The sequence below is a fragment of the Protobothrops mucrosquamatus genome, unplaced genomic scaffold (genome assembly GCF_001527695.2).
Source record: "Protobothrops mucrosquamatus isolate PMUCROS unplaced genomic scaffold, P.Mucros_1.0 scaffold_256, whole genome shotgun sequence".
In the NCBI taxonomy this organism is placed as follows: domain Eukaryota; kingdom Metazoa; phylum Chordata; class Lepidosauria; order Squamata; family Viperidae; genus Protobothrops; species Protobothrops mucrosquamatus.
In genome coordinates, this window is record NW_015386332.1 from 1,248,590 (window position 1) to 1,274,884 (window position 26,295).

A 26,295-nucleotide genomic window follows, 5' to 3' on the forward strand; every position below is an offset into this window, starting at 1 on the left:
TTTCAGTTAAAATACTAATTCCATGTCTGAATTTAGTTTCATTTCTGCTTTTCCTTGTCCTCACTGGCCTAGAAAAGTTACCTTCCCGGTAGTTTATAAATCACAGTATTTTAAAATGTCTATAGGAACTAAGGAGTTTACAATCTAAAGTCTGACACTGAGAACTGGAGAGCTGACAGGACTTTGCCAGTCATATTCAGCATAGGATTTTAAGCAGAACTATTCCATGCATTAATACCGAAAATAATATAATGTTGGATACAAAGAAAAAAACATTTAAATTTGTGTAGTATTTGCTTTTTTTTCTAAACCAAAGAATAACAATAATTTGATTTTAAATTTATAGAAAAAATAAGATTTTACCCAAAACTTTCAATATATATTTAGCCTATAGATTGTATAGTCTTGTTATAAAGTAGGTTATAGGTTATATAATCCTTTGCCAACCTGGAGCTAGTTGGTTTCACCAAGCTCTATCTGTACTGTCAAATTTGGTCTTCAGATAAGTTTCTCATGAGGACAATGAGATGTTTTGGGATTCTTATTTTTCTGAGCACATCCCACAGCTTGGCATGACTGACACTATCAAAGATCTTTCTATAATCAATGAAGCACATAGTGCCTTATTTTTGGTATTGTTTAGTTTCCTCAATTATCTATGTGCATCAGTAATATCTCATGTTGCTTAACCTTGTCTAAAGACAGCTTGAACATCTGGCATCTCTTTTTCTGTGTAAGGCTCTGATCTGCATTGGATAATCTTAAATATTATTTTATTAGTATGCGAAATTAAGGATATTATATGTTAAATTGCATTTTCTGTTCAGTCTCATTTTGGTATTGGAATGTAGACTGACTTCTTTCAAGCTGCTCACCACTGTGTCATTCTCCAGATTTGTTGGCATAGCTTGCTTAAAACGTTTACTGATTCTTCTTCTGTTGATTGCCATAATTCACTGGGTATTCCTGTAGCCTTTTGACTTGGTAAAGACCAGCGTGCTAATCTAATTTGATTTTCAAGTACCAGGGATTCTTGTTTGTAGATAATATCTAAAATATCTTGGATATTGACATCTCTATTGTTTAGTGTTTCAGTATACTCCTACCATCTTAGTTTGATCTCTTTTGAATCTGTTACTGTCTGCCTATTGGCATCCTTTAGCATACCAATTTGAGGTTGAAACATCCTTCTGCATTTAGAGATCTTTTGAAAGAATTGCATGAATTGATGCCTTTGCCATTATCATTAAATGATAATCTGTCTTCAGCATCTTCCTATGCTACTGCTGCCCAATATAGATGCCTGCTTGTTTTAGCAGGGCAGTTGAGATGACCTTTACACGTTGGGGATCTTGATAGGAATCTATACTCTTGACATAATCTCCTGCTAGTCTTCACTCATCCTCCTAGAAACACACAATCTGTGGAAGGATTACCGATTTTTTCTTTATTGTGATCATTGTATGGATAGTGCTGATTACTTCTGATCTTTAATTTGGAAAATATACCTCCTTGTGGTTCTGAAATCATTTATATAGCTAACTATAATTGGTCTATGACTATAAATAAAATATTGTTATTATTTAACATGCAGTATTTATTTTATTTTTTTCTTCAGAAACTTAATTTGGTAAACATAGCATTCCCTCCCCCAATTTCTTCCTACAACAATGTAAAATATGTTAGACTGAGATAATATAACTGACCTTAGTCCTAAACTATGTTATGTGAAACCTGCCCATCTAGTGAAATCCAAGAGAGAGGGCTTGCAGTTGATTCCTATGTTCACAGAATGTCCAATATAAGGCATTATAAGGTGATCTTTCTTGGTGATGGCCCCTCATCGCTAGAACCACTTACTCCCGAATAAAAGGATAGTCTTAGTTGTATTAGTATTTCAGGAGGCTATAAAGATCTGACTTCCAGTAGAAACAGAAGTTTGATTATTGTGCTGAAAAAATAGTATCATGGATTAATGAGGATGTCATACTGTATTTCCAAACCTAATCAACCAGAGTTGATAGACTGGAGCAACATAGATGACTTCATAATAAATAAAATCAAATAATAATCTTTTTATAATAAATATATAAATATAACCAGTAGGCCAACCTTAACTAGGTTTGGTAAATGAGCAGGGATGGGCTTGTTAGTTCTTGGATAGAAGGCCTTCAGGAAATATCATGTGATAAGATAAAGTGGAAAATAAAAGAAAGTCATTCCAAAATAAGACAAAGGCAACAGCAAACCAATTATGTATTGCTGCCAGGAAAACTGTATGGATGTGTCCATGAAATTACCAGGAATTGAATTTGACTTGAACAAGGCTTCAATTACCTTCAATCTACAGCTTTAAATAATTTCCCATGTGCCTGATGCTGCCCTGCTTATCTTGTTAGATTGATTGATTGATTTTAAGTTTCCCTCTTCTTTAAGGCACACTGAAGATTCTTTAGAATAAAACATATGTAACATATATATTTTAATCCAATTTTAAAAATTCTTGTTAGTTGTATATTGAACAGAACACTACAGCTCTATATATGCCCATAGCCGTCATCTGTCCCTTTATTATCCCTCCAGGCACACCATTCCTGGCTCTGTTTACTTTCTTTGTCCTGCTAGATCTAGGCTACATATTTTGTCTTCTAATACTAAAAATAAATGTTTTTTATTTTTTGCATACAGGAAGATATGAAATTGTGAGTTTTCTAACTTCCTCTTTTTTGGACTTTTAACAATTCTGTTTGTGGGTAGGGAAAAATAGATTGAAGTTTAAACAGAATTTGCCCTGTTCATGCTTGCTGTTCCTTAAACAGTGTTGCCTTTCAAATATGAATTCATGGACTTTTTAATTGGATTATTGTATGTTTTAAATAACAATTGTAACCAATCCAACTGAACAGCAAATTTAATATTCACTTTGAATAGAGGTTGGAGATAATATTGTTACCAAACTTCAGTAAGGGAAAAAAGCAGATCTTTTCTGTTTGCTTTGGTGAGATCAGCAGACTGTCATGGTTCCGACAGACAAAGACAAATAAATCAGAACTCAGAAGCTTGAAAATTCCTCAAAGAACATGTTTATTAGTTACATGTTTTTCCATAGTAACATCACATGGTTTTTTTGTCTGCCAAAACTATTTTTTTAAAAATGGTGACAGCTGGTGTACAAAGTTTTTCAGAGCAAAATGTCAACATTTGATGTATGGTCACATGAAAATTAACTTTTTGTCAATTTAGAGCAAATTTGAGCACAACTGAATATATCTACAATTCAGGCTAAAACAATCAATTCTAATCGTTTTATATAGAATCTTTTAGCAGTATAACACACTTTAAAAGCAGAAAATCATGCATTGAAAATCTTCATTATGGTGTCTCTTCATTATGGTGTCTCTATCCAACTTCCTGGATAGAGCCATGTAGCCTAGCCACGCCAAGGGGCAGAGTGGCCTATCCTTTTTCCTTAATGCCAGCTCTGCAGATCTACAGTACTGAAAGTAAGTGAGCAATCAAGGGATGTGGGTGTAGCCAACTTACCTTCTGTAGATCTCTGGAGCTCTGGAGCACATGTTGGGGAAGGAAAATTTAAGGGTGGTTGCGGCTTTGGACAGGATGGTGCCCATGCAACCTCTCTTGACTCCTCGTTCCCTCCCCTCCCCATAGCTTACAGAGGAGGTACAAGTTCTGAAAAGGGCCAAGAGACACCTAGAGCACCATTGGAAGAAGACAAAGGATGACTCTGACCGGACATGACTTAGAACCACTATTAAGGCCTACCTTGTGGCTATAAGAGTGGCAAAACAGCAATATTTCTCCCCTCTTATTGCATCCTCAGAGTGCCGCCCAGAGGCCCTGTTTTGGGTCACCCATTCTCTCCTAGATCAGGGGGGCAACTTGGGGGTTCTCCTGGACTCATGACTCCTGTTTGAGGAACATGTAGCAGTTGTGACTAGGAAACCCTTTGCACAACTTTGTATTGTGCACCAGTTGCATCCTTTCCTGGAGCAGGATTCCCTCACTCAATCATTCAGTCCCTAGGTCATCTCATGAATGGAGTATTGTAATGTGCTCTACATGGGGCTACCCTTGAAGAGCATTTGGAAGCTACAGCTTGTGCAGAGTACGGCAGCATGGGTAGTTTTGGGGGGCCCAAGAATGGCCCCTGTAACACTACTGCTCTGCGAACTGCAGGTGTTGGTGATCACTTTTAAAGCCCTTCATGGCATAGGTCCAGGTTACTTGAGGGACCGTCTCACCCCACTGGGATTGGCCTGTACCACTGGTGCTGGCAGGGGAGGCATGCTGAGGGTCCTGTCAGCCGAAATATTCTGGCTGATGGGGTCCAGGAGGAGGACTTTCTCTGTTGTTGCTCCTGCCTTTGGAACATCTTGCCCCCCCCCCGATGTGAGGTTATCCCCAATCCTATCTTTTTGTATCTGATCTATGGACCAACAAAAATGCCTTCCTTAACTTTGGCATCAGTTATTCTTGGAAACATCCATCTCAAATAATGAAAACCTTCACTTTCCTTGTTCGTTGCTTTCACAAATTTTTTCATCAATCTTATTTTATGTGAAGTGGACAGAAAAACACTTTTGTCAGGTCAACTAGTGGTTCATCTGCCATGTTTTTCTATGCTGGAACCAAATTCTTTCAGAGTGACCATTTCTCTTTAATGTAATGCAACTCTCTTGCATAGCTGTCCCATTCGCATATTTAACAACAATATTTGGTATATATCCGAGTTGCATTCCATGCAGCAAAAACACTACTTTTAGATAGCCAGATATTCCAGTTATACTTGGTTTACTGAATGTGCTTCAACCAGAGTTCCATGTTTTCATATGTTTTTTTCATGTGTGCAGCACAGCCAACAGGTACTGAAAGGTGTATTATTCCCATTCTGTAAAAACAGAAGATTTCTATAAAATGATATGTGATAGGTTAAATTACACGTTATTTTCATGATTAGGAACCCAAAATCTGTAAGTGTTCAGGAAGCAAAATCTTTGTTGTCCAGTGAAATCTAGGTTTTAGCCAACCTTCAGCATGGAAGGTCACTGGATGATTTTGACCTAACCATCCTCATTCAACCCAACAAATTCCAGAGTTGCCCTGGGGGAGAAAAATACGAAAGGAATGTAACACATGCTACTATGGAAGAAAGAATAGATATAAACCAAACATAAAAATATGTACTGATGTACAAATAGGTATTAATGTATGTATTGAAACTAGCGCATAAGGATACTCTTTTTTGTTTTGCCTCTTCTATGAAAAAATGGGTTATTAATAATTTTCTTGATTTTGTTTTCAAGATGGCACTCAGTGGTGATTGAAAGTTAGTGATTAATTGATTAATGTTGTGAGGGACAGAAATTGTTTCTTTTAAGGGCTGGCAGAATAAGCTGATGAAGCTGACAGTTGAAATGACTATTGCAATCTTGGTGTGGGAACTTGATCTGAGTGTTATAGTTATTGTGAGGCAGCTTAGTAAGAGGCCTATTGTGTTGTGGCTCCGAGATAGATCTCAGCCTGATTATTGAGGTGATCTATATCGATTTTGACTGCTTTGGCTCAGAATTTGTATTTGCATGAGTTGAATGAGAGGTGTGATGCCCAGAGGTTTTCCACACTTGGAATGTGTGGTGAAATGGGTGGAGCTGTAAAGCACGATGTTTGGTTTCCAAAGCCTGTGGGCTGTCCAACAGAGAATGTCCTGAAGCATGGTGGTGAGAGAAGTCTGGGTACCAGGTACTGAGCCAGGAGAAAGGACACAGGTGTTATTAGTTTGAACCCTGTGGTCACCAATCATAAATTTTGTAACTATGCCTGGAGATGAACATGTGGTTGGGTCCATGCAATGGTGACTTACCCTCTGAGAGAGGGGTTTGTTTTACATGCCTTTAAGGTGTTGGTGTTGTGCCCCTTCCTCATGAAACTATTGTAGCAATCAACAGTCCTGGACAACTTTCACCCAGTCCCCAAACTCCTTTTTCTGGAGAAAGTTGCTGAGAAGGTAATCAGGCTACAGTTTCAGAGGATGCTGGAGTAAACAGATTAGCTGGTCCATTTTCAGTTGAATTTCAGGCTGAGGCACATTAAGATGACACTGTTTGTACTTGCTGATGACCTCTGGCCTGGATAGAAGTAGTGCAACTGTCCTGACTGTCCTTGATCTCTCAGTGGCTTTTCATACCACTGATCATGATATCCTCGTAGGAAGATTATGAGAATTAAGAATGGAGGAAGTAAACATGGTATTTTCTTCATAGTCAGTTCTATTTTGACTGAAGGAGCAGAGCAGTTGCAGAAACATTTTTTTTTATTTAAAAAGAGGAGGTTTGGGTTTACCAGATTTGAAATTGTACTTTGCAGCTTATTGGTTTGGATTAAAGAATGGGTGTTACTGAAAAATATGCAATAGCAACAGACTTAGAAGGTCATAACTGAGGGTTAGATATTTATGGTATGATAAAGTTAAAGTGATTTTAAAATCACTTTATTAGACATCTAATATTGAAAATATGGAACAGATAGAAACCCAGGCTGTGCTGAAAACACCTCTATGATTCTCAGCTCAAGAAGCATTTTACAGAAGTGAAACAAAGACAAATTGCAAACTACCAGGAATTATTGCAGAATTATCATTTAATGTAGTAAATTAAATACAAAATCAAATCAAAAGAGCAACCAATGGCAGTAAGATATAGTTATCAATGGTTTTCCCATATACAGTTATCAGAAAAAAATTAAAATGGATAAAAAACTTATGGCATGGAGCAAAGAATTTGAAGTGCAATTGTGTACTAATGATGAACATGTAATTGCTAAAATGTATAAACATTTGTTGAATTTGAAATAGAAGAACAGGTTAAAGAATATATGGTAAAGTATGCTAAGAATTTCGGATATAAAAATTATGGATGGATCAATGGGAAAATATATAGTCAAAAGGGCAGGAATTTACATTATGTTATGATCTTAAAGACTTTTTTTACAAAATGATGTATTGTTGTTACATGACTCCAGAGAAATTATCTAGAACATATAATGTGTGTTAGAAATGTGAACAACATGAATATATACATATATACAACAACAATATATACATTAATACAGAGGACTTTAAAGATTAACAACTGAAGCCAGAACTTTTCCTTTTAGGACTGATGGTTAGAAGAGTTAAAAGAATCATGAAATTATTTTAGTACATGATTGAGGCAGCAAGATTATTTTATATGCAAAAGATAGGAAGATTCTCTACTACCCATCATGGAGAATGGTTGGTGAAATTGATAGAACTTGCTGAAATGGTGAAACTGACATCTTTGATTAGAGAAAGATAGTTATTGACATTCATCTATGACTGGAAACCTCTTATAGATTTTTGTATTAAAAAAGAAAATGATTTTATGAGTTCTGACTCTGATTATTAGAAAATAGATTATAGAGAAGAGAAATTAAGATGTAATCTTAGAGGGAGTTTAATTAGAATTGTATATATAATATCAGGAAGATTGGAAGCCATACCTTTATATTTATTCTCATATTTTAAGATTGGAAGCCATACCTTTATATTTATTCTCATATTTTCTGTCTTTCTACATCATTTTTTCTACCTCTTCTTTTCCATTTTTCTCTTTCACATTTACTAAATCTTTTTCTTTGAATATATTTCTTATGAATTTAAAATCTTTTAATAAAAACTATTTTTTAAAAAAAATGCATTTGCTAAGATTATAATTTTTAATGTGACAGGAGCAGAAAATCCTTTGGTGCATGAGAAATAACCATACCAACTATTTCATTAGTTTACGTTAATAAAATATAAGTATATGAAATACTTTGTAAAGCAAATAATACACAGTTTTTGTCTGTATCTTGGCCCTGGTTACTTTTAGGAGCATGACTTTTGGAGTATGAAAGTTAAAATGTCTTTATTTAACCCCCTGCCGAAAGTTGTTCACATTTGCTTTAAAATAATAAAATCTGGTAATCACCCCCACATCTTGTTGCACAATATCCTGAGACTGATGAATTAGAAGTTCCTTTTTTTCCTCTGTGTGTCTAGCTTTTCTGTTACCTAACAGGGGTAAAGCTTATACCACAGATCAAAGGTTGCTGCTGCTAAATTTCACTTTAAATTAAAATCTTACTATTTAAATATATAAACTGCTTAATTTTATTGTCTTTTTTTACTATGAGATTTTAATATTTTTCTGTCTGCAAGTAAATAGACTTGTAAAGTGGAATTGTGTAAATTTTAGTCCTCTGGAAAAAATAGCATACTATACAAGCAAAGTGATGGTAAATTAAGTACAGGCTAGATTTAATTATCATACTGTTTTCTTTCCCATTTCACCTTTACCTTTACAGAGACATATTTACATAGATGTCTGCCCTTTTATGTACAATACCTATTGATTAGGGGACTGGAGGCTAAAGCATATAAGGAATGGCTGCTGGAATTGGGTATGTCTAGTTTAACGAACAGAAGGATGAGGGGGGACATGATAGCAGTGTTCCAATATCTCAGGGGTTGCCACAAAGAAGAGGAAGTCAAGCTATTCTCCAAAGCGCCTGAAGGCAGGACAAGAAACAACGGATGGAAACTAATCAAGGAGAGAAGCAACCTAGAACTAAGGAGAAACTTCCTGACAGTTAGAACAATTAACCAGTGGAACAACCTGCCTCCAGAAGCGGTGAATGCTCCAACACTGGAAGTTTTTAAGAAGAAACTGGACAGCCATTTGTCCGAAATGGTATAGGGTTTCCTGCCTGAGCAGGCGGTTGGACTAGATGACCTCCAAGGTCCCTTNTATTATTATTATTATTATTATTAGTTGGCACAATGCTTTATGCACCTGATAAATTCATCTAAAAATTCATGAAAACCTTTGCTATAATAAATTTGTTGGTACCTAAAGTGCAATAAAACACAGTTTTGTTTTGTTTTTTGGTCTATCTTGAATCTAGCAGCAATTAGTTTAATTGGATGACAGCTTTGGGAAGATATATCTGCCAGTAGTTATCTGTGTTCTTCTGTATCCTAGATTACACTGAGAGTTATTGATTACTTTGCCAACTCTCATCTGACTTGTCTCTCTTTTTTTTTTTTTTTTTGCATATATCTTCTCAGTGTGGTGGACCAGAAGTTGAATAAGGCAAAGGTCTTATATTATGTAAGCCCTTTCATTTTATTATTTTAAAATATGTCAGAGCGATAGAAATGTTGCACTTATTTTATTACATTAACTGTTAGTCTTATTTTCTACAATATTTTATGTATATTCTTCCTAGTTTGGTAAACCTTTAAATCGGATATTAATGAACTCCCCCAATACTGAAGAACTGCATGACACAACAGAATGGTGGAATAAGGGCTTCTCAGAATGAGTTTGATACAAGAGCCATCACTGGGACTTGAAAGACACCAACTGGACCATAATAGTAATATTGGAACTAAAAAATTTCTCTCTGGAAGTAGTTTAAGACGCTTAAAATTGAAAGGCAACTAGAGATTTGATACAATCTACCAAAGAGTAGATTGACAAACACCAAGGGGAATGAAGACCCTCCAACAAAATGATAGTCATGGGATATATAATCATGGAGCCCATCAACATCCATGCATGCAGACAGGAAAAGAACTCTTTACGGTGTACTAATTTTGGTTGGTACTAATTTTGGCGGGGTATGGTGAAAGTAGAATTAGTCCCTTCTAATATGCACAAAAATGTATTTAATCTCTCCAGCCTTCCCCACATAAGGAATTCACACACTATTTTTTAAATCTCATAAAGGTCTACATATAACATGTTCTTGAGCTTCACCCATCTTTTTCTAACGTATAAATGAAGCGGAAGCAGGATCCAGAAGGAACATCCATACATCACATAATTACTCAAGCCACAGAGTTCCTGGCTGGGTGACATGTCGTGTAGAAAAGAAATTCGGACTACCTCTTATCATGCTACCCTTTCCCCAAATCATAATAGTATTTTTCCTTCTATCTCCATTATAAGCTGCTTGGCGCGCGCCCTTCTCCGGGTCTGCAGCGGCGGCCGACCTGCGTGCGCTCCTTGCGCGCGCCCTGCAGCGGTTTTTCTGCCTTCCTTAACATTCGTCCCTCCCCTTCCCTTAATTCCAACATCAGCCAGTCCAGCGGCGGAGGAATAAAGTCGAAACCTACAGATTGCAAAGAAAAAAACAGTCAACCCCCCCTCTTCCCCTCTTTCGTCTGCTTTGCGGAGGGATCTCTCCCTCTGTCTCCTTACAGAAGCGAAAGGAAGGGGAGTGCGCGTGTGAGCGATGCGAATCTGTTGAAGAGCGGTGGCCGTTACTTCAGGGAGACGGCAGTGGGTGTGCACCCGCAAGCGGAAAATTAGTCCCTAGAAGGGAAGGGTGGTAGGCTGGGGGAGTGGCTGGAAGGACTGCTACTGGAACTGAACTACTACAAGGGGGGAATAAAACGGGGGTGGCGGAGGTGGGGGTAGAGGAGGAGCAAATAATAAGGGCTTAAGGGGGCGAAGAAGCCGGCCGTTGTAGGGTGGGGGTGAGTGAGGGGCCGAGGTTGTGGAAAAAGCTGTGGAAGGGGGAGGCTGGAGCTCCCGGTAGCCTTGGAACCGAGCGGGAGGGAGCGATCAATTGCGAGCGCTAAGGGACTAGGCAAAGGGGGTGGGGTTCTGCTTCATTTTTGATGGGTGTTGCTCAGTTACCCATAAAGTAAGGAAGGTTATGGGGAAAGGACGAGAAACAGAGGTGGCAAAGAAAGCGACAGTGTGAGGCTCTTGGGTGGGGTGAGTGCAGGAACCGGCGGCCGTCCTCTCTTCCTGGGAAGGGGGGGGAACGTGGAGGGGGAAATCATCTTGTTTAGGAAAAAGGGCGATTTCTTTTGAGCTTGAATCTAAGACTTCTCAAGGGATTGGAAAGGAGAATGCGATTTCTGCCTTTCCTGTCACACGTACGTTTTTTTGTTAGCTGGGGATTAAAATTAGCTGTCGGGGCGAGTTTCCTTGAAATTTGCTCCCATTCGCATGCCTGCGGCTTGCCTGCTTGTGGTGGTGCAGCCTAGAAAGGGGGGGGGGGAGAGAGTTTGCAGCTGATGTAGGATCGTCGTCGGGTTTCTCCTTTCTCCTTCCCCTTCAGCACGGAAAGAGGAGGAAGAAAGAGCCGTAGGCGAGAAAAAAAAAAACCAACAACCCCGGAACGTCCATGGCCTCACGATCACTCCGTTTTTGGACGAGGTGGATAATGAAATCTTTGTTGCCACAGCTCTAACTACTTTTGAATTTTATTTGGGGACTAGCCAGGGTATATTCTTCCTGAAGACGTTGGGCATTTCACGGAATTACCGTAAAGAAGAGACTTTTCTCATTTAATCTTTTATAATTCAGACATTTTCTTAAAACATGGAAAATGAGATATTCACACCTCTTTTGGAGGTCTTCATATCCAGCCCACTTGTTACCTGGGTAAGCATTTGTTGATCAGTAATGGAATTTATATAAATGATTCTTGCCAAGTACAGACAGAATTCAGGTCATAGTGTTGATAATTATGCTCTGTGTTCCTAGGTTAAGACATTTGGATCGTTAGCTGGACAAAATGCAACCAACTTGGAAGAATACGTTGCACTTCTAGATGGAGTTTTCTTAAATGAAGTTATGCTGCAAATGTAAGTTGTTCTGTGTTTTTGTTGTTTTTTAATGTTTTGATTTAAGAATTCCTCCAAGAATGTAGCTCACTCTGTGACCTTATTTTCTTTCAGGTTATGTAGGAACAGAGAACAGTGTCTTACCATATTCCCATTTTATACCTTGTTAATTGATTTTATAACATAGAAGTATGCTGCTTTTCTCTGCTATTATATTTTTGATGTCTTACAAATCTGTGTATGATTTCAGTGAAAAAAAGGGGGGGTGGCGAGAAGAGCTAATCAGGCAGAAATAATAAAGGGTTAACCACTGCACCTTGCCTATGCATAATAATAACCTGCCTGTTATTGGTGGCTCATCCCTGCATCTGCAGAGAACATATGGAATAGCAAATGCCTGATTTTAATCAGTTGTTTATTAAAATATAGCATGATTTATCTATATCCTGATTCTAGAAGTATTTGTTTGGCACTAAATGTCATTGATTAGGCTAACTACAGCTTTAATATAGTTATTCTGTAATATATATTGCATGACAGAACAAAAGTATGGAGGATTTAACATGCTCCAGTTAAGGAGTATACATTTTCATTTACATGCATGGATTTTGCAATAATCATTATAAAGTCTAATTAGTTCTCCAGTTGATTCACTTAGTAAAGCAATTATGTTAGACTTTATAGGTGAGTGATTTTTTTATTTTTTAAATTATATTCACTGATAAAGAAAAGTTTATTAGTAGTGAGCAAAACATGCTTTATGAAATAAATGGAAGAGAATGATTACATGGGATTGCATTTTATTCAGTAATACAGTTAAAATACATATTTGGTGGGATGAATATGACCCATCTATAATAAGAGGATCTACTATTCAAAGGGCTTAGATTTGTAACTAAGACCCAACCTTTCATAGAAGCTTTACATTTAGATTGAGATTTCCCCAACTTGGCCATACTAGTTAGACTAATGAATGTTGATAAGTCAATACTTCCTCAGAATTAGGTTGAAGAAGGCTGATTTAGATATACTAGCTCCTTGTGCTGTACATTTGCCCAAGAGCATCACTCAGAGACTAGTGACCCAATATGTGGGAATCATACATGAATCATTATTCTGGATATATATGACACAATAATTTACTAAATCTTTTTGAGCTAAATGTACTCAAAGTCTTCACAAGTAAGCACAATTGCAGTTAGTAATGTAAAAGTGACACATTTGTCAGGTTTTACTGATTCAGTAAATTCAGTGCTGCAAACCAGATTGAGGAAGCTATTAATAGGCATTTTAAAAAATTGTTCATAAAACTGTGCTACTGTAATGTTTCTGACAATATTTTTAAGTTGGGGTCAGCAACTTTTTTTGCCCCCTGGACATTTTGTGAATTTGTACATGATGATAGGGGGCACAGAAGAAGATATGATAGAATGTGAGAACTTGGACAACTTTTCAGTGGTTTCTAATAATATATTATTTTGGAGACCAAGGAGCATAACCTGGGAGTCTGATTTGAATCCAGAAGCATTTCATTGTCAATACTTAATAAATTTTCTTGGGCTCCTGATAGAAAGGCAGGCTATTACTCTAACAGGTAATAATTAAATACAATTATCAGTCTGCTTTTAAATATGAATTATTATTATAATACATTGACATAGTGGTACAGTGGTTAGAATGCAATATTGGAGGCTGACTGCTCACTGCCAGGAGTTCAGTCCTGACCGGCTCAAGGTTGATTCAGCCTTCCATCCTTAAAAAAGTCAGTAAAATGAGGACCCATATTGTTGTGGGCAATATGATGGCTCTGTAAACAGTTTAGAGAGTGCTGTAAAGCACTATGAAGTAGTATATGTCTACGTGTTGTTGCTAAATTGTTATTTTTTCTTGTTAATGTTGAGTTATATATCTCTAAGGAGAGAGGGGGAAATCTGAATCTTATGAAAAATAAACCTCCTCAGAAATATCTACAATGCAAGACATATTTCAACTGTTTTGATATCAAATCATGACCACTGTCAATATTTAATGTACCCTTAAACATGAGATTGGAAGGATGGCAGACATTACATTCATACTTGACATTTTTTAACCCCATTAGCCTTAAAGGTGCTTAGTTATGGTAGTGGGAAGAGAAGAAAGCTTATGCTTAATTTTGGTATCAGTTGACTGATGCATTGATCTGTGATTACCTGGCACTTACAAGGGAATTTAGTGGCTTTGGCTTCCAATAAAGAAAATCAATGTCAAGTCTGGTTGGGCATCTTCTGAGGGGTTGGGAACAAAACTAAACTTCCCGGTTTTCTGGAGAACCTTCAGGTACCATCCACTGACACAGTGACATCAACAGAAAGGACCTGGCTGACATTTGGAGAGGTTGTGAGGTTAAGAGTAGGCATGTGAATGGGAGATCTCTTGTCCGATAACCAGTATCAATTTAATTCTTAACTCCCCTTGTCCAGACTGAAGACATGACGTAAGATTTTGTTGATAAAATTCATTTGGGAGCTACACGCAAGGTAATTTTGTAAATAATAATTGGAGTGATAATAGAAGCAGGTGCTTCACAGTATTCCAACTTCCATTTTTTAAAAAACAAATATTAAAGGATAAAAGAAAAAAATGTTTTGAGAAACAGAAACCCTTGCATACTGGATCCTATGAATATCAGATTGTCTGCCTTCTCTAAAGCCAACTAAAACATATGCAGAATTTGTAGTTTGGACACCTCCACCATGTCAGTAGTATTGGCTGCACATTTGATTTGCAGCGTCAGGCTTCTGGAAGCCGGGGGTGGAGGGGAATAGAGCTTATGTGGAGGCCATGGCCATTTCTTATGGCACTTCCCCCAGTGAAGTGGGATTCAACTGCTGTTTTCTGGACTGCCATGTATCATGAAAATAAGAGGTTTATCAAGAGGTTGGTAGGGGCTATTTACTCTATCAAATCCACTCCTAAACTCTGTGCTGGATTCTTGATTGAAGTATTCCTGGCAGAAATACCCCTTCATTTGCTTGAACACCTCCAATGAAGGAGAGCTCTATTCATTGCTTCCTTGGTAATTTGAACAAAAGGAGCATGTTGCTTTTAATGTTAAAGATAGAATGAAAATTAATCTGTTCAAATAGAATAATGACTAGAAAACATTTCTCTTTGTTTACTCTCTGGTTATAAATGAGGTGTAAATGTTGAACAGCAAAGGGAAGTATAAAAATAATTCTGTATATGGCTATCCATTTGGAAACTTGCACTATGGAAATATACTAACAAATAGTCTACTACATGTTGTGTCTGGATAAAGGAAAATTGGGCGATAATCAATTTGCTGAGTTTTTAAATAAAGATGTTAATATCTTGATTTATATTCACAATAATAATAGAGATATATAAAATGTTCATTGACATCTTTTTCAAAATGGTTTGCTTATACAACTATAAAATGCTCAGTATATAATTTCTGTGTTCCTATTTGTTGTTCTACAATTTTTTTAATATCCCAATCATTTAATGTCTACTAATCAAGACAAAACTAACTAAAGTAATTGATAAATGAGATATGGCTGAGAAGAGGTCTGAGCCAGAAAAGACAGAGAAGCCCAAAATCTTTTAAAGAGGGAATTGATTTGTGCCATCAAATTGTGTCAACTCTTAGTGAAGTCATGGATTTTCTCCATGACTACCTATCATGGAAGCTTTATAGGTACTTGCATTACCCTTAGAAGTCTACCAGCAGCCTGTGCTGCTCATTAAATAGTGGCACTACATGGACATATTGTGCTGTGTGCATAACTATCTGGGTGTTCTAAAGGGAGAGTTCCAAATAGAAGGTATTGCCAGAATCCAGACAGGAAGTGACCAAAGCATGACTAACTTTGAGTAGAAATTTATGTAATCGGTATACAAGATGGATCTGTGCAAATATCCTCCCAGGCTTGGCTGCCACCTGCTGTTTGACTAAAAGCCAATAGTCTAGAAAGATTATGAGAATGAGGATGATGATGATGGCGATTTTATCCTATTTTTTAAATATATACATCAAGGTAGCAAATATGTAGAACTCCCACCTCTTATCCACAAAAACTGTGAGGTGGGTTGGACTAAGACAGAGCGACTGTCTGAAAATCTCCCTATTGACTTTCATCCCTAGGGTAGGGCTAGAACTCACAGTCTCCTGGTTTCCAGAGGCAGCACCTTAACTGCTATACCAAACTGACTCTGGATAATTTTCCTCAATAAATTAATGAACAAGTATGTTTTTGATGCATGTTAGATCCTACCTTGTGGCAATGAGGGTGGCGAGGTCTAATTACTACTCCACCCTCATTGCGTCATCAGATAATCGCCCGGCCACCCTCTTCAGGGTGACCCGCTCTCTCCTTCAGTTGGGGGGGGGACCCCCTGGTGGGGAGGGCTGAGGATTTTGCTCAATATCTGTATGACAAAGTCGCTCGGATCCGAGAGGGTTTAGACTCCGACTGGGTGGCCCCGGAGGAGGAGACGGGAGCAGGTCTTGAGACTATTATATGGGAGGAGTTTGACTCTGTGGCTCCCGAGGACGTGGACAGGATCCTGAGGAGGCTGAATGCAACCACATGTTTACTGGATCCGTGCCCCTCCTGGCTGGTACTGGCGGCCCGGGAGGGTACACGAGCCTGGCTCCAGGGAATTATAAACGCTTCTTTACGGGAGGGTGCCTTCCCCGTGGCCTTAAAGGAGGCGGTGGTGAGGCCCCTCCTTAAGAAGCCTTCCCTGGACCCAGATGTATTGGCTAANTATAACATCCTTTAACTCTCTTTTAAACAAATATACTAATATTAAACACAATAATTATAACATCATATTAATAATTATAAATAAAAATAAGTAACCTATTATAACATATAAACTACATTATTACTCTAAAATTTACTCAAAAACCAAATGAAATTTTTTAGTACCATATTTACTCTCAATATAATCTATCCATCTTCTCCAAACCGAAATATATCTTTCTTGTGAGTAATCCTTCACATAAGCGGAAATCTTGGCCATTTCTGCTAAATTTGAGACTTTCAGTGACCATTCTTCTATAGTGGGCAAACGTTCTGTTTTCCAACATTGAGCTACTAGTAACCTTGCAGCAGTTATCAAATTCAACATCAAATCCGTTTCTTTTGTATCCAAATCTTCCATAATACCCAGCAAAAATATCTGCGGTTTAAACTTTATATTTTTCTTAAAAATATTTTGAATATTCCACCATATCTTAATCCAAAATGCCTTTACTTCCCTGCATGTCCACCAAATATGAAAATAGGTTGCATCTAAGTTTCCACATCTCCAACACTTAGGTTGTAAATTAGGATACACGCAGGACATTTTTTGAGGATCCAAATGCCTCCTATAAAACATTTTATAGCTGACCGGCTCAAGGTTGATTCAGCCTTCCATCCTTCCAAAGTCAGTAAAATGAGGATCCATATTGTTGTGGGCAATATGATGACTCTGTAAACAGTTTAGAGAGTGCTGTAAAGCACTATGAAGTAGTATATGTCTAAGTGTTGTTGCTAAATTGTTATTTTTTCTTGTTAATGTTGAGTTATATATCTCTAAGGAGAGGGGGAAATCTGAATCTTATGAAAAATAAACCTCCTTAGAAATATCTACAATGCAAGACATATTTCAACTGTTTTGATATCAAATCATGACCACTATCAATATTTAATGTATCCTTGAACATGAGATTGGAAGGATGGCAGACATTACATTCATACTTGACATTTTTAAACCCCATTAGCCTTAAAGGTACTTAGTTATGGTAGTGGGAAGAGAAGAAAGCTTATGCTTAATTTTGGTATCAATTGACTGATGCATTGATCTGTGATTACCTGGCACTTACAAGGGAATTTAGTGGCTTTGGCTTCCAATAAAGAAAATCAATGTCAAGTCTGGTTGGGCATCTTCTGAGGGGTTGGGAACAAAACTAAACTTCCCGGTTTTCTGGAGAACCTTCAGGTACCATCCACTGACACAGTGACATCAACAGAAAGGACCTGGCTGACATTTGGAGAGGTTGCGAGGTTAAGAGTAGGCATGTGAATGGGAGATCTCTTGTCCGATAACCAGTATCAATTTAATTCTTAACTCCCCTTGTCCAGACTGAAGACATGACGTAAGATTTTGTTGATAAAATTCATTTGGGAGCTACACGCAAGGTAATTTTGTAAATAATAATTGGAGTGATAATAGAAGCTGGTGCTTCACAGTATTCCAACTTCCATTTTAAAAAATATATATTAAAGGATATAAAGAAAAAAATGTTTTGAGAAACAGAAACCCTTGCATACTGGATCCTATGAATATCAGATTGTCTGCCTTCTCTAAAGCCAACTAAAACATATGCAGAATTTGTAGTTTGGACACCTCCACCATGTCAGTAGTATTGGCTGCACATTTGATTTGCAGCGTCAGGCTTCTGGAAGCCGGGGGTGGAGGGGAATAGAGCTTATGTGGAGGCCATGGCCATTTCTTATGGCACTTCCCCCAGTGAAGTGGGATTCAACTGCTGTTTTCTGGACTGCCATGTATCATGAAAATAAGAGGTTTATCAAGAGGTTGGTAGGGGCTATTTATTCTATCAAATCCAATCCTAAACTCTGTGCTGGATTCTTGATTGAAGTATTCCTGGCAGAAATACCCCTTCATTTGCTTGAACACCTCCAATGAAGGAGAGCTCTATTCATTGCTTCCTTGGTAATTTGAACAAAAGGAGCATGTTGCTTTTAATGTTAAAGATGGAATGAAAATTAATCTGTTCAAATAGAATAATGAGTATAAAACATTTCTCTTTGTTTACTCTCTGGTTATAAATGAGGTGTAAATGTTGAACAGCAAAGGGAGGTATAAAAATAATTCTGTATATGGCTATCCATTTGGAAACTTGCACTATGGAAATATACTAACAAATAGTCTACTACATGTTGTGTCTGGATAAAGGAAAATTGGGCGATAATCAATGTGCTGAGTATTTTTAAATAAAGATGTTAATATCTTGATTTATATTCACAATAATAATAGAGATATATAAAATGTTCATTGACATCTTTTTCAAAATGGTTTGCTTATACAACTATAAAATGCTCAGTATATAATTTCTGTGTTCCTATTTGTTGTTCTACAATTTTTTTAATATCCCAATCATTTAATGTCTACTAATCAAGACAAAACTAACTACAGTAATTGATAAATGAGATATGGCTGAGAAGAGGTCTGAGCCAGAAAAGACAGAGAAGCCCAAAATCTTTTAAAGAGGGAATTGATTTGTGCCATCAAATTGTGTCAACTCTTAGTGAAGTCATGGATTTTCTCCATGACTACCTATCATGGAAGCTTTATAGGTACTTGCATTACCCTTAGAAGTCTACCAGCAGCCTGTGCTGCTCATAAAATAGTGGCACTACATGGACATATTGTGCTGTGTGCATAACTATCTGGGTGTTCTAAAGGAAGAGTTCCAAATAGAAGGTATTGCCAGAATCCAGACAGGAAGTGACCAAAGCATGACTAACTGAGTAGAAATTTATGTAATCGGTATACAAGATGGATCTGTGCAAATATCCTCCCAGGCTTGGCTGCCACCTGCTGTTTGAGTAAAAGCCAATAGTCTAGAAAGATTATGAGAATGAGGATGATGATGGCGATGGCGATTTTATCCTATTTTTTAAATATATACATCAAGGTAGCAAATATGTAGAACTCCCACCTCTTATCCACAAAAATTGTGAGGTGGGTTGGACTAAGACAGAGCGACTGTCTGAAAATCTCCCTATTGATTTTCATCCCTAGGGCAGGGCTAGAACTCACAGTCTCCTGGTTTCCAGAGGCAGCACCTTAACTGCTATACCAAACTGACTCTGGATAATTTTCCTCAATAAATTAATGAACAAGTATGTTTTTGATTCATTTGTTTAATTAGATCTCTTAATCTAGTTTTAGGATTTGTATGCAGAACCGATCATGATTTTGGTCATGTTTGTTTGTTTATATTCTGCCTTCATTATTTTTACAAATAACTCAAGGCAGAGAACATATCCAACACACCTCCCTCCTCCTATTTTCCCCACAACAACAACCCTGTGAGGTGGGGTGGATGGGGGCGTTATGTAGAAATATTGACAATTTAAAATGATTAAAATGTTCTAAGCACTACTGTAAGTTTATCTATATCCTCTTTTGAATATACTTTCAAGCAAGTGGCCTTATGCTTCTATCAGTCAACAAAATGTACAACATGTAGTCATTTTTGCTCAACGCAGAATCTTAATAAATAAGCTGGATAAATGTTTCATTTTTAATCGGATTTTAACATCCAAAGAAGTCACATGAGAAATAAGTATAAATACACTGGCACAAACTGCCTTGCTACTGAAAATTGTTCATGTACTTGGAGTCTAGAACATAAATCAAACCACAGTATTAAATTACTCAGACCACTAATGCCTTTGAAAATTCTGCCTTTCAAATATCTTTAAGTATGTTTAATTTACCTTTAGTCAAAGACTCCGCTAATGATTATACTGTATGCTTTTTTTATTCTTACAAAAATGATAAAATTGTAATATGATTCTTTCAGGATCTCAAATAATGCATGTGACACTAATGTATATGCATTTAGATAGCTAATGAAAAAAGAAAGAAGCTACTAATATATCCAATGAGATTGTTTGATTGATTTTAGTGTCTTATATATGCATAAAACAATGATATTTGTAGACGTTCTGTGAAGTTCTGTGAATTCTTTTTAAAAACCAAAATAGAGACTTACTTTAGGATCTATTCTACTTGGAATATTTGAGGGACCGATTGTTTGTGTGTAGGTCTAAATGAGGTATGAATGAGAGAACTGTTTATGTTATTCATATAAAATAGATTTTTTCATATGGTAAATTAGCATGTCTTATTATTAAATACCTTCAGTGAACATATGGGGTTTGTGGTCTGTTTAGATTTAGAAATCTGATAACATAATGACTACAATCCTATTTGTGATATTTTGCTGAATGAAAAGATAACTAATCCCTGATTTTGTGATGGTTGAATCTATCTTATAACACTGATAGATTTTGAGAAATAACAGACTTTCATCTATTTCCCGTACTTTTTCTTTTTTAACAAACAACATTCTGTGTGTTTTTGCTTGTTTTCTCCCCAACTGAAATTAANAGCAGGACTGGCCTAAGGGGTAATTTTTAGCGGGGTTTTAAAAATAATTTTAAAATAACAAAGGCCAATCTAATATTTCATTTTAATTATGTTTTTAATGATAGTATTTTGGTATTTTTTGTATTTGTTTTTATCAGGCTGTTAGCCGCCCTGAGTCCGCAAGGAGAAGGGCGGGGTAAAAATTCAATAAATAAATAAAATAAATAAATTTGTTTAATTAGATCTCTTAATCTAGTTTTAAGATTTGTATGCAGAACCAATCATGATTTTGGTCATGTTTGTTTGTTTATATTCTGCCTTCATTATTTTTACAAATAACTCAAGGCAGAGAACATATCCAACACACCTCCCTCCTCCTATTTTCCCCACAACAACAACCCTGTGAGGTGGGGTGGATGGATGGGTTATGTAGAAATATTGACAATTTAAAATGATTAAAATGTTCTAAGCACTACTGTAAGTTTATCTATATCCTCTTTTGAATATACTTTCAAGCAAGTGGCCTTATGCTTCTATCAATCAACAAAATGTACAACATGTAGTCATTTTTGCTCAACGCAGAATCTTAATAAATAAGCTGGATAAATGTTTCATTTTTAATCGGATTTAACATCCAAAGAAGTCACATGAGAAATAAGTATAAATACACTGGCACAAACTGCCTTGCTACTGAAAATTGTTCATGCACTTGGAGTCTAGAACATAAATCAAACCACAGTATTAAATTACTCAGATCACTAATGCCTTTGAAAATTCTGCCTTTCAAATATCTTTAAGTATGTTTAATTTACCTTTAGTCAAAGACTCCCCTAATGATTATACTGTATGCTTTTTTTATTCTTACAAAAATGATAAAATTGTAATATGATTCTTTCAGGATCTCAAATAATGCATGTGACACTAATGTATATGCATTTAGATAGCTAATGAAAAAAGAAAGAAGCTACTAATATATCCAATGAGATTGTTTGATTGATTTTAGTGTCTTATATATGCATAAAACAATGATATTTGTAGACGTTCTGTGAAGTTGTGTTGAATTCTTTTTAAAAACCAAAATAGAGACTTACTTTAGGATCTATTCTACTTGGAATATTTGAGGGACCGATTGTTTGTGTGTAGGTCTAAATGAGGTATGAATGATAGAACTGTTTATGTTATTCATATAAAATAGATTTGTATAGCTATACAAATAAATTTTCAAAATTTCATATGGTAAAGTAGCATGTCTTATTATTAAATACCTTCAGTGAACATATGGGATTTGTGATCTGTTTAGATTTAGAAATCTGATAGCATAATGACTACAATCCTATTTGTGATATTTTGCTGAATGAAAAGATAACTAATCCCTGATTTTGTGATGGTTGAATCTATCTTATAACACTGATAGATTTTGAGAAATAACAGACTTTCATCTATTTCCCGTACTTTTTCTTTTTTAACAAACAACATTCTGTGTGTTTTTGCTTGTTTTCTCCCCAACTGAAATTAATGTAACTTGTCATATGTAGGTTGCTTTTAAAAGTATAATAGCTTAAGGCTAGCTTTTACAGTTGTACTAATTACTGACTTCTACACAAATCTGCCCTATTTTGCTATGCTTTTCTCTGCTTTAAAGAACGAATTATTGAACTATGTAGGAATGATTGCCTGAAAACAGTACTTATCTATTTTGACTACTGAATTTGCTGTTCAGAAATTATTTCATCCATATTGTTGTTTAAGTACACTGTATTAACAAAAGATTTATGTTGGCATTTAAAATATTTTCAAAGTAGTATTTTTATTGTTCACTTTTTAGAATATTAGTGCTATGTTATCCAATGTTGTTTTAGTTGTGTTCTTTTAACTTCATATACTGGATATGTAGTAAGTCACCCAGAGTCTTGTTTGGAGTTGGAATTGGAGTTGGAGTTGGAGATGGAATTGGAGAGAGTGGAAGGGAGGGAGGGAGGGAGGGAGGGAGAGAGAGAGAGAGAGAGAGAGAGAGAGAGAGAGAGCTTTTCTGCTCCTCTTAAGAGATGAGGTACAAAGGCTGAGGAAATAATAAGCTCTCTTTCTGCTAATAGAAGTCATTCCATTGATAAGAAGGATGTCGTTCTTTAAATAAATTTGCAGTTAGTCCTTAACTTACAACCACAATTGGGCCAGAACTTCCATTGCTAAGCGATGCAGTTAAGTTTTTCATGTCTGATTTTATGATCTTTTTGCATGGTCGTTAAATGAATCACTATGGTCATTAAGGAAATCTGGCTTCCTCCATTTGCTTGTTGGAGGTCTCCTGGAAAGATTGTAAATAGTAGTCATGTGACCCTGGGATGCTGTTAGTTTAAGGCTTATGAATGATTTCCCAAATTAATATGTTTTTCTAATGTATATCAAATTAGACTATGTCTGAAGCTCAAACACCCCAGTGAGACAAAAACCTGTGGCAGTATTAATATCTCTTGTAATTATCACACCACATTTTTAAAACTTTGCTGTTGTATTTTGAAAAAAAATTCAGAATAACATTTTTCAAAACAGTTAAATTTTGCTTATGTTATGAACAAAGCAGTTGTATTTTGATGCAAATTATCTGTAGTACATTAATGAATAACATGTCAAGTATATTCTTCAGCTTATAAGGACAGTATACCAAAGAACTTGAAATGAAAAACTCATTACTTAAGGAATTGTCTATGGACTTAGTTAATTTAAAGAACAGTCCCATCCTGGATATATTTTACTTGGGAAAGTAGTGGCTGCTCATCTCTAGATAACTGAGAAGGAATATGATCATGCTCATTACACAAAGCAAAGCTTATCATTAACATAAGTAAGAGACCTACCATGTTGCAGGCTGAAGATAATTTAGCAAATTTACCAGTTCTCTTCCTCCTAGCTGGAACTCTGGTCGCATTTGTTGTGGCTAGCTGGTATTGCTATAAATCAGAGCCACCATTTACAGGATGGGAAAAACCTACTCCTTGCAGCTTTTGTTCTTGAAAAGAATCTGGGAATTCTAATTTATTTAATTTCCTACTAAATTTACTATTGAATTAACTTTAACAATATAGAAAACTATATCAGACTAATTAGTCAAATACACTGAACAACGAAGATTTTGCTTCCTGAACACTTTGGGGTGTATATCATAGATTTTGGGATGCTAATCATGAAAATAATTTGTAATTTAATCTACCGTGTACAATTTTATAGAAATCTTCTATTTTTGCAATTTCAAAATTTCTCTACTTGTTGGCTATGCTGCATACATGAAAGAAACATATGAAAACACGGTACTGTGCTTAATGCACATTCAGTACACCAAGTACAACTGGAATATCTAGAGATCTAAAAGTAGTGGCTCTTCTGCTTGGAATGCAGCTTGGATATATAAATACTGTTGTTACATATGCAAATAGAACAGATGTGCAAGAGACTATTAACATCAATATTAACATCAATATCAACATTAAAAAGAAGTGGCCACTCCAAAATAATTTGGTTCCAACATAGAAAAATGTGGCATTTGTTGACCTGACAAAGATATTTTTGCCTCTGCTTTACATAAAACTCAGATTGATGAAAAAATTTGTGAAAGCAATGAACGAGGAAGATGAAGTTTTCGTTATTTGAGAAAGTTTTTTCAAGAATAATTAATTTCAAGGTTAAGGAAGGGATTTTTGTTGGTCCAAGGATCAGATGCGCCATCAGTGACACGCAATTCTAAGATCTGTTAGTGGAGCCAGAGGAAATTGCCTGGAAGGCATTCAAGGATGTCATTTAAAATTTTCTTGGCAACTACAGAGCACCAAACTACATTCAGTTGGTTGACAACATCTTACAGCATATAAGATCATGAAGTACAACATGTCACTGAAGATACATTTTCTGCATTCATGCTTGGACTTCTTTCCCCAAAATCTGTGTGCAATCAGTGATGAACATGGTGAAAGGTTTCACCAAGACATTGCCACAATGGAAAAACTGTATTAGGGCAACTAGATTCCATCAGTGGATGGCTGATTATTGTTGGACACTGCAGCGAGATGCATCAGATGTTTCATAAAGCAGTTAGAGAAGTCCCATCTCCTGGGTCCCTCAAATAACTCAATTTCATGCCATAAAGTGCTTTAAAGATGAGAGAACATAGAATAATAAGGTTGGAAGGGACCTTGGAGGTCTTCTAGTGCAGTGATGGCAAACCTTTTAGAAACTGAGTGCCCAAACTGCAACCCAAAACCCACTTATGCATCATCGAGTGCCGGGTGGGTGTGGCCCATTGGGTGGGTGTGGCCCATTGGGTGGACGTGGCTGCAGTGGTAATGGCAGACTGGGTGGGACTAAAAAATTCAATTAATCAATTCCAACTTTGCAAGATCTTTTTTTTCCCACGAGAAGTTGAAATTGACTGATTGAATCCTTTTTTTTTGCACACGGCGGCGGAGGCCTAAAGCGAAAAGGTTTTATAAAACTCAGCTGAAGGCCTAGGACTGGGGCGACGGCGCGCGTGCCCACAGAGAGGGCTCCAAGTGCTACCTCTGGTACCCGTGCCATAGGTTCGCCACCACTACTGCGCCTGCTTCACCAGTGTCTCGCTGTTGAGCGACCAAGCCAGTCTACTCGTTAGCTGTACACCCAGAAATTTGATGTGCTAACCATCTCCACAGATGAATCATTAATACACAGAGGAGTGTGGCTATGCCTGCCTTTTCTGAAATCGACAATGATCTCTTTAGTTTTCTCAATGTTTAAAACTAGGGTTTTTTTTTACATCAGTTCACCAAACCTTCTACCTCCTTGCAGTAAGCATCCTCATTGTCATCTTGAATAAGGCCCACTTGTTCAACAGGGTGAACAACAGCAGACTTAGAACGCACCCCTGAGGAGAATCTGTGCTCAAGAAAATGGTGTTAGAAATATTAGTCCCAACTTGCACATACTAGGGCCTGTCAATAAGAAAATCAAGAATCCAGTTGCACAAAGGAATATTAAAGCCTAAAAGGCCCAGTTTGTCTACTATATGCTAAGGAATGATAGTATTAAATGCTGAACTGGTCGGATTGGAGAAAGAAAAAGTGACAGCAGCAAGTCCTTACAGAAAGCAGTCACTACTGTGTGCAGGTTGTCCTATTTGGATCAGGCAGGGCTGGTGGTAGAGAGCCAATAGATAGGTCATTCTCACATTCTTTCTAATATTAGAATGACCATATTATCCTGGGAAAAATAAAGGATAAACCTGAAAAGAAGGCAAATCTGAGAGGTTCCCAAGGATAAAAATGTGTTTATAACTTTCATTTACAAAGGAAAATTCAAGAGCAAAACCAAGAAAAGAAATAAATCTAGAAGACTATATGTCCCATGATAAAAGGACATATGGTAACCGTAGATATATGTGAGAGTTGGAGTTTGTATCCTTGGAACAGAACACCATTATGTAA

The 26,295-nt window shown here is 36.6% G+C and overlaps 1 protein-coding gene across 1 annotated transcript in view; it reads left to right on the forward strand.

The window, feature by feature from the left end:
- The first annotated feature begins 11,215 nt into the window (after nucleotides 1–11,215).
- CCDC88A (coiled-coil domain containing 88A) overlaps nucleotides 11,216–26,295 on the forward strand; it is an 81,568-nt gene continuing 66,488 nt past the window's right edge. The window contains exons 1-2 of the mRNA XM_029287196.1: nucleotides 11,216–11,483; nucleotides 11,586–11,686. Coding sequence (XP_029143029.1) covers nucleotides 11,421–11,483; nucleotides 11,586–11,686 — 164 coding nt within the window. The 5' untranslated portion in view covers nucleotides 11,216–11,420. The remainder of the gene's footprint in view (nucleotides 11,484–11,585; nucleotides 11,687–26,295) is intronic.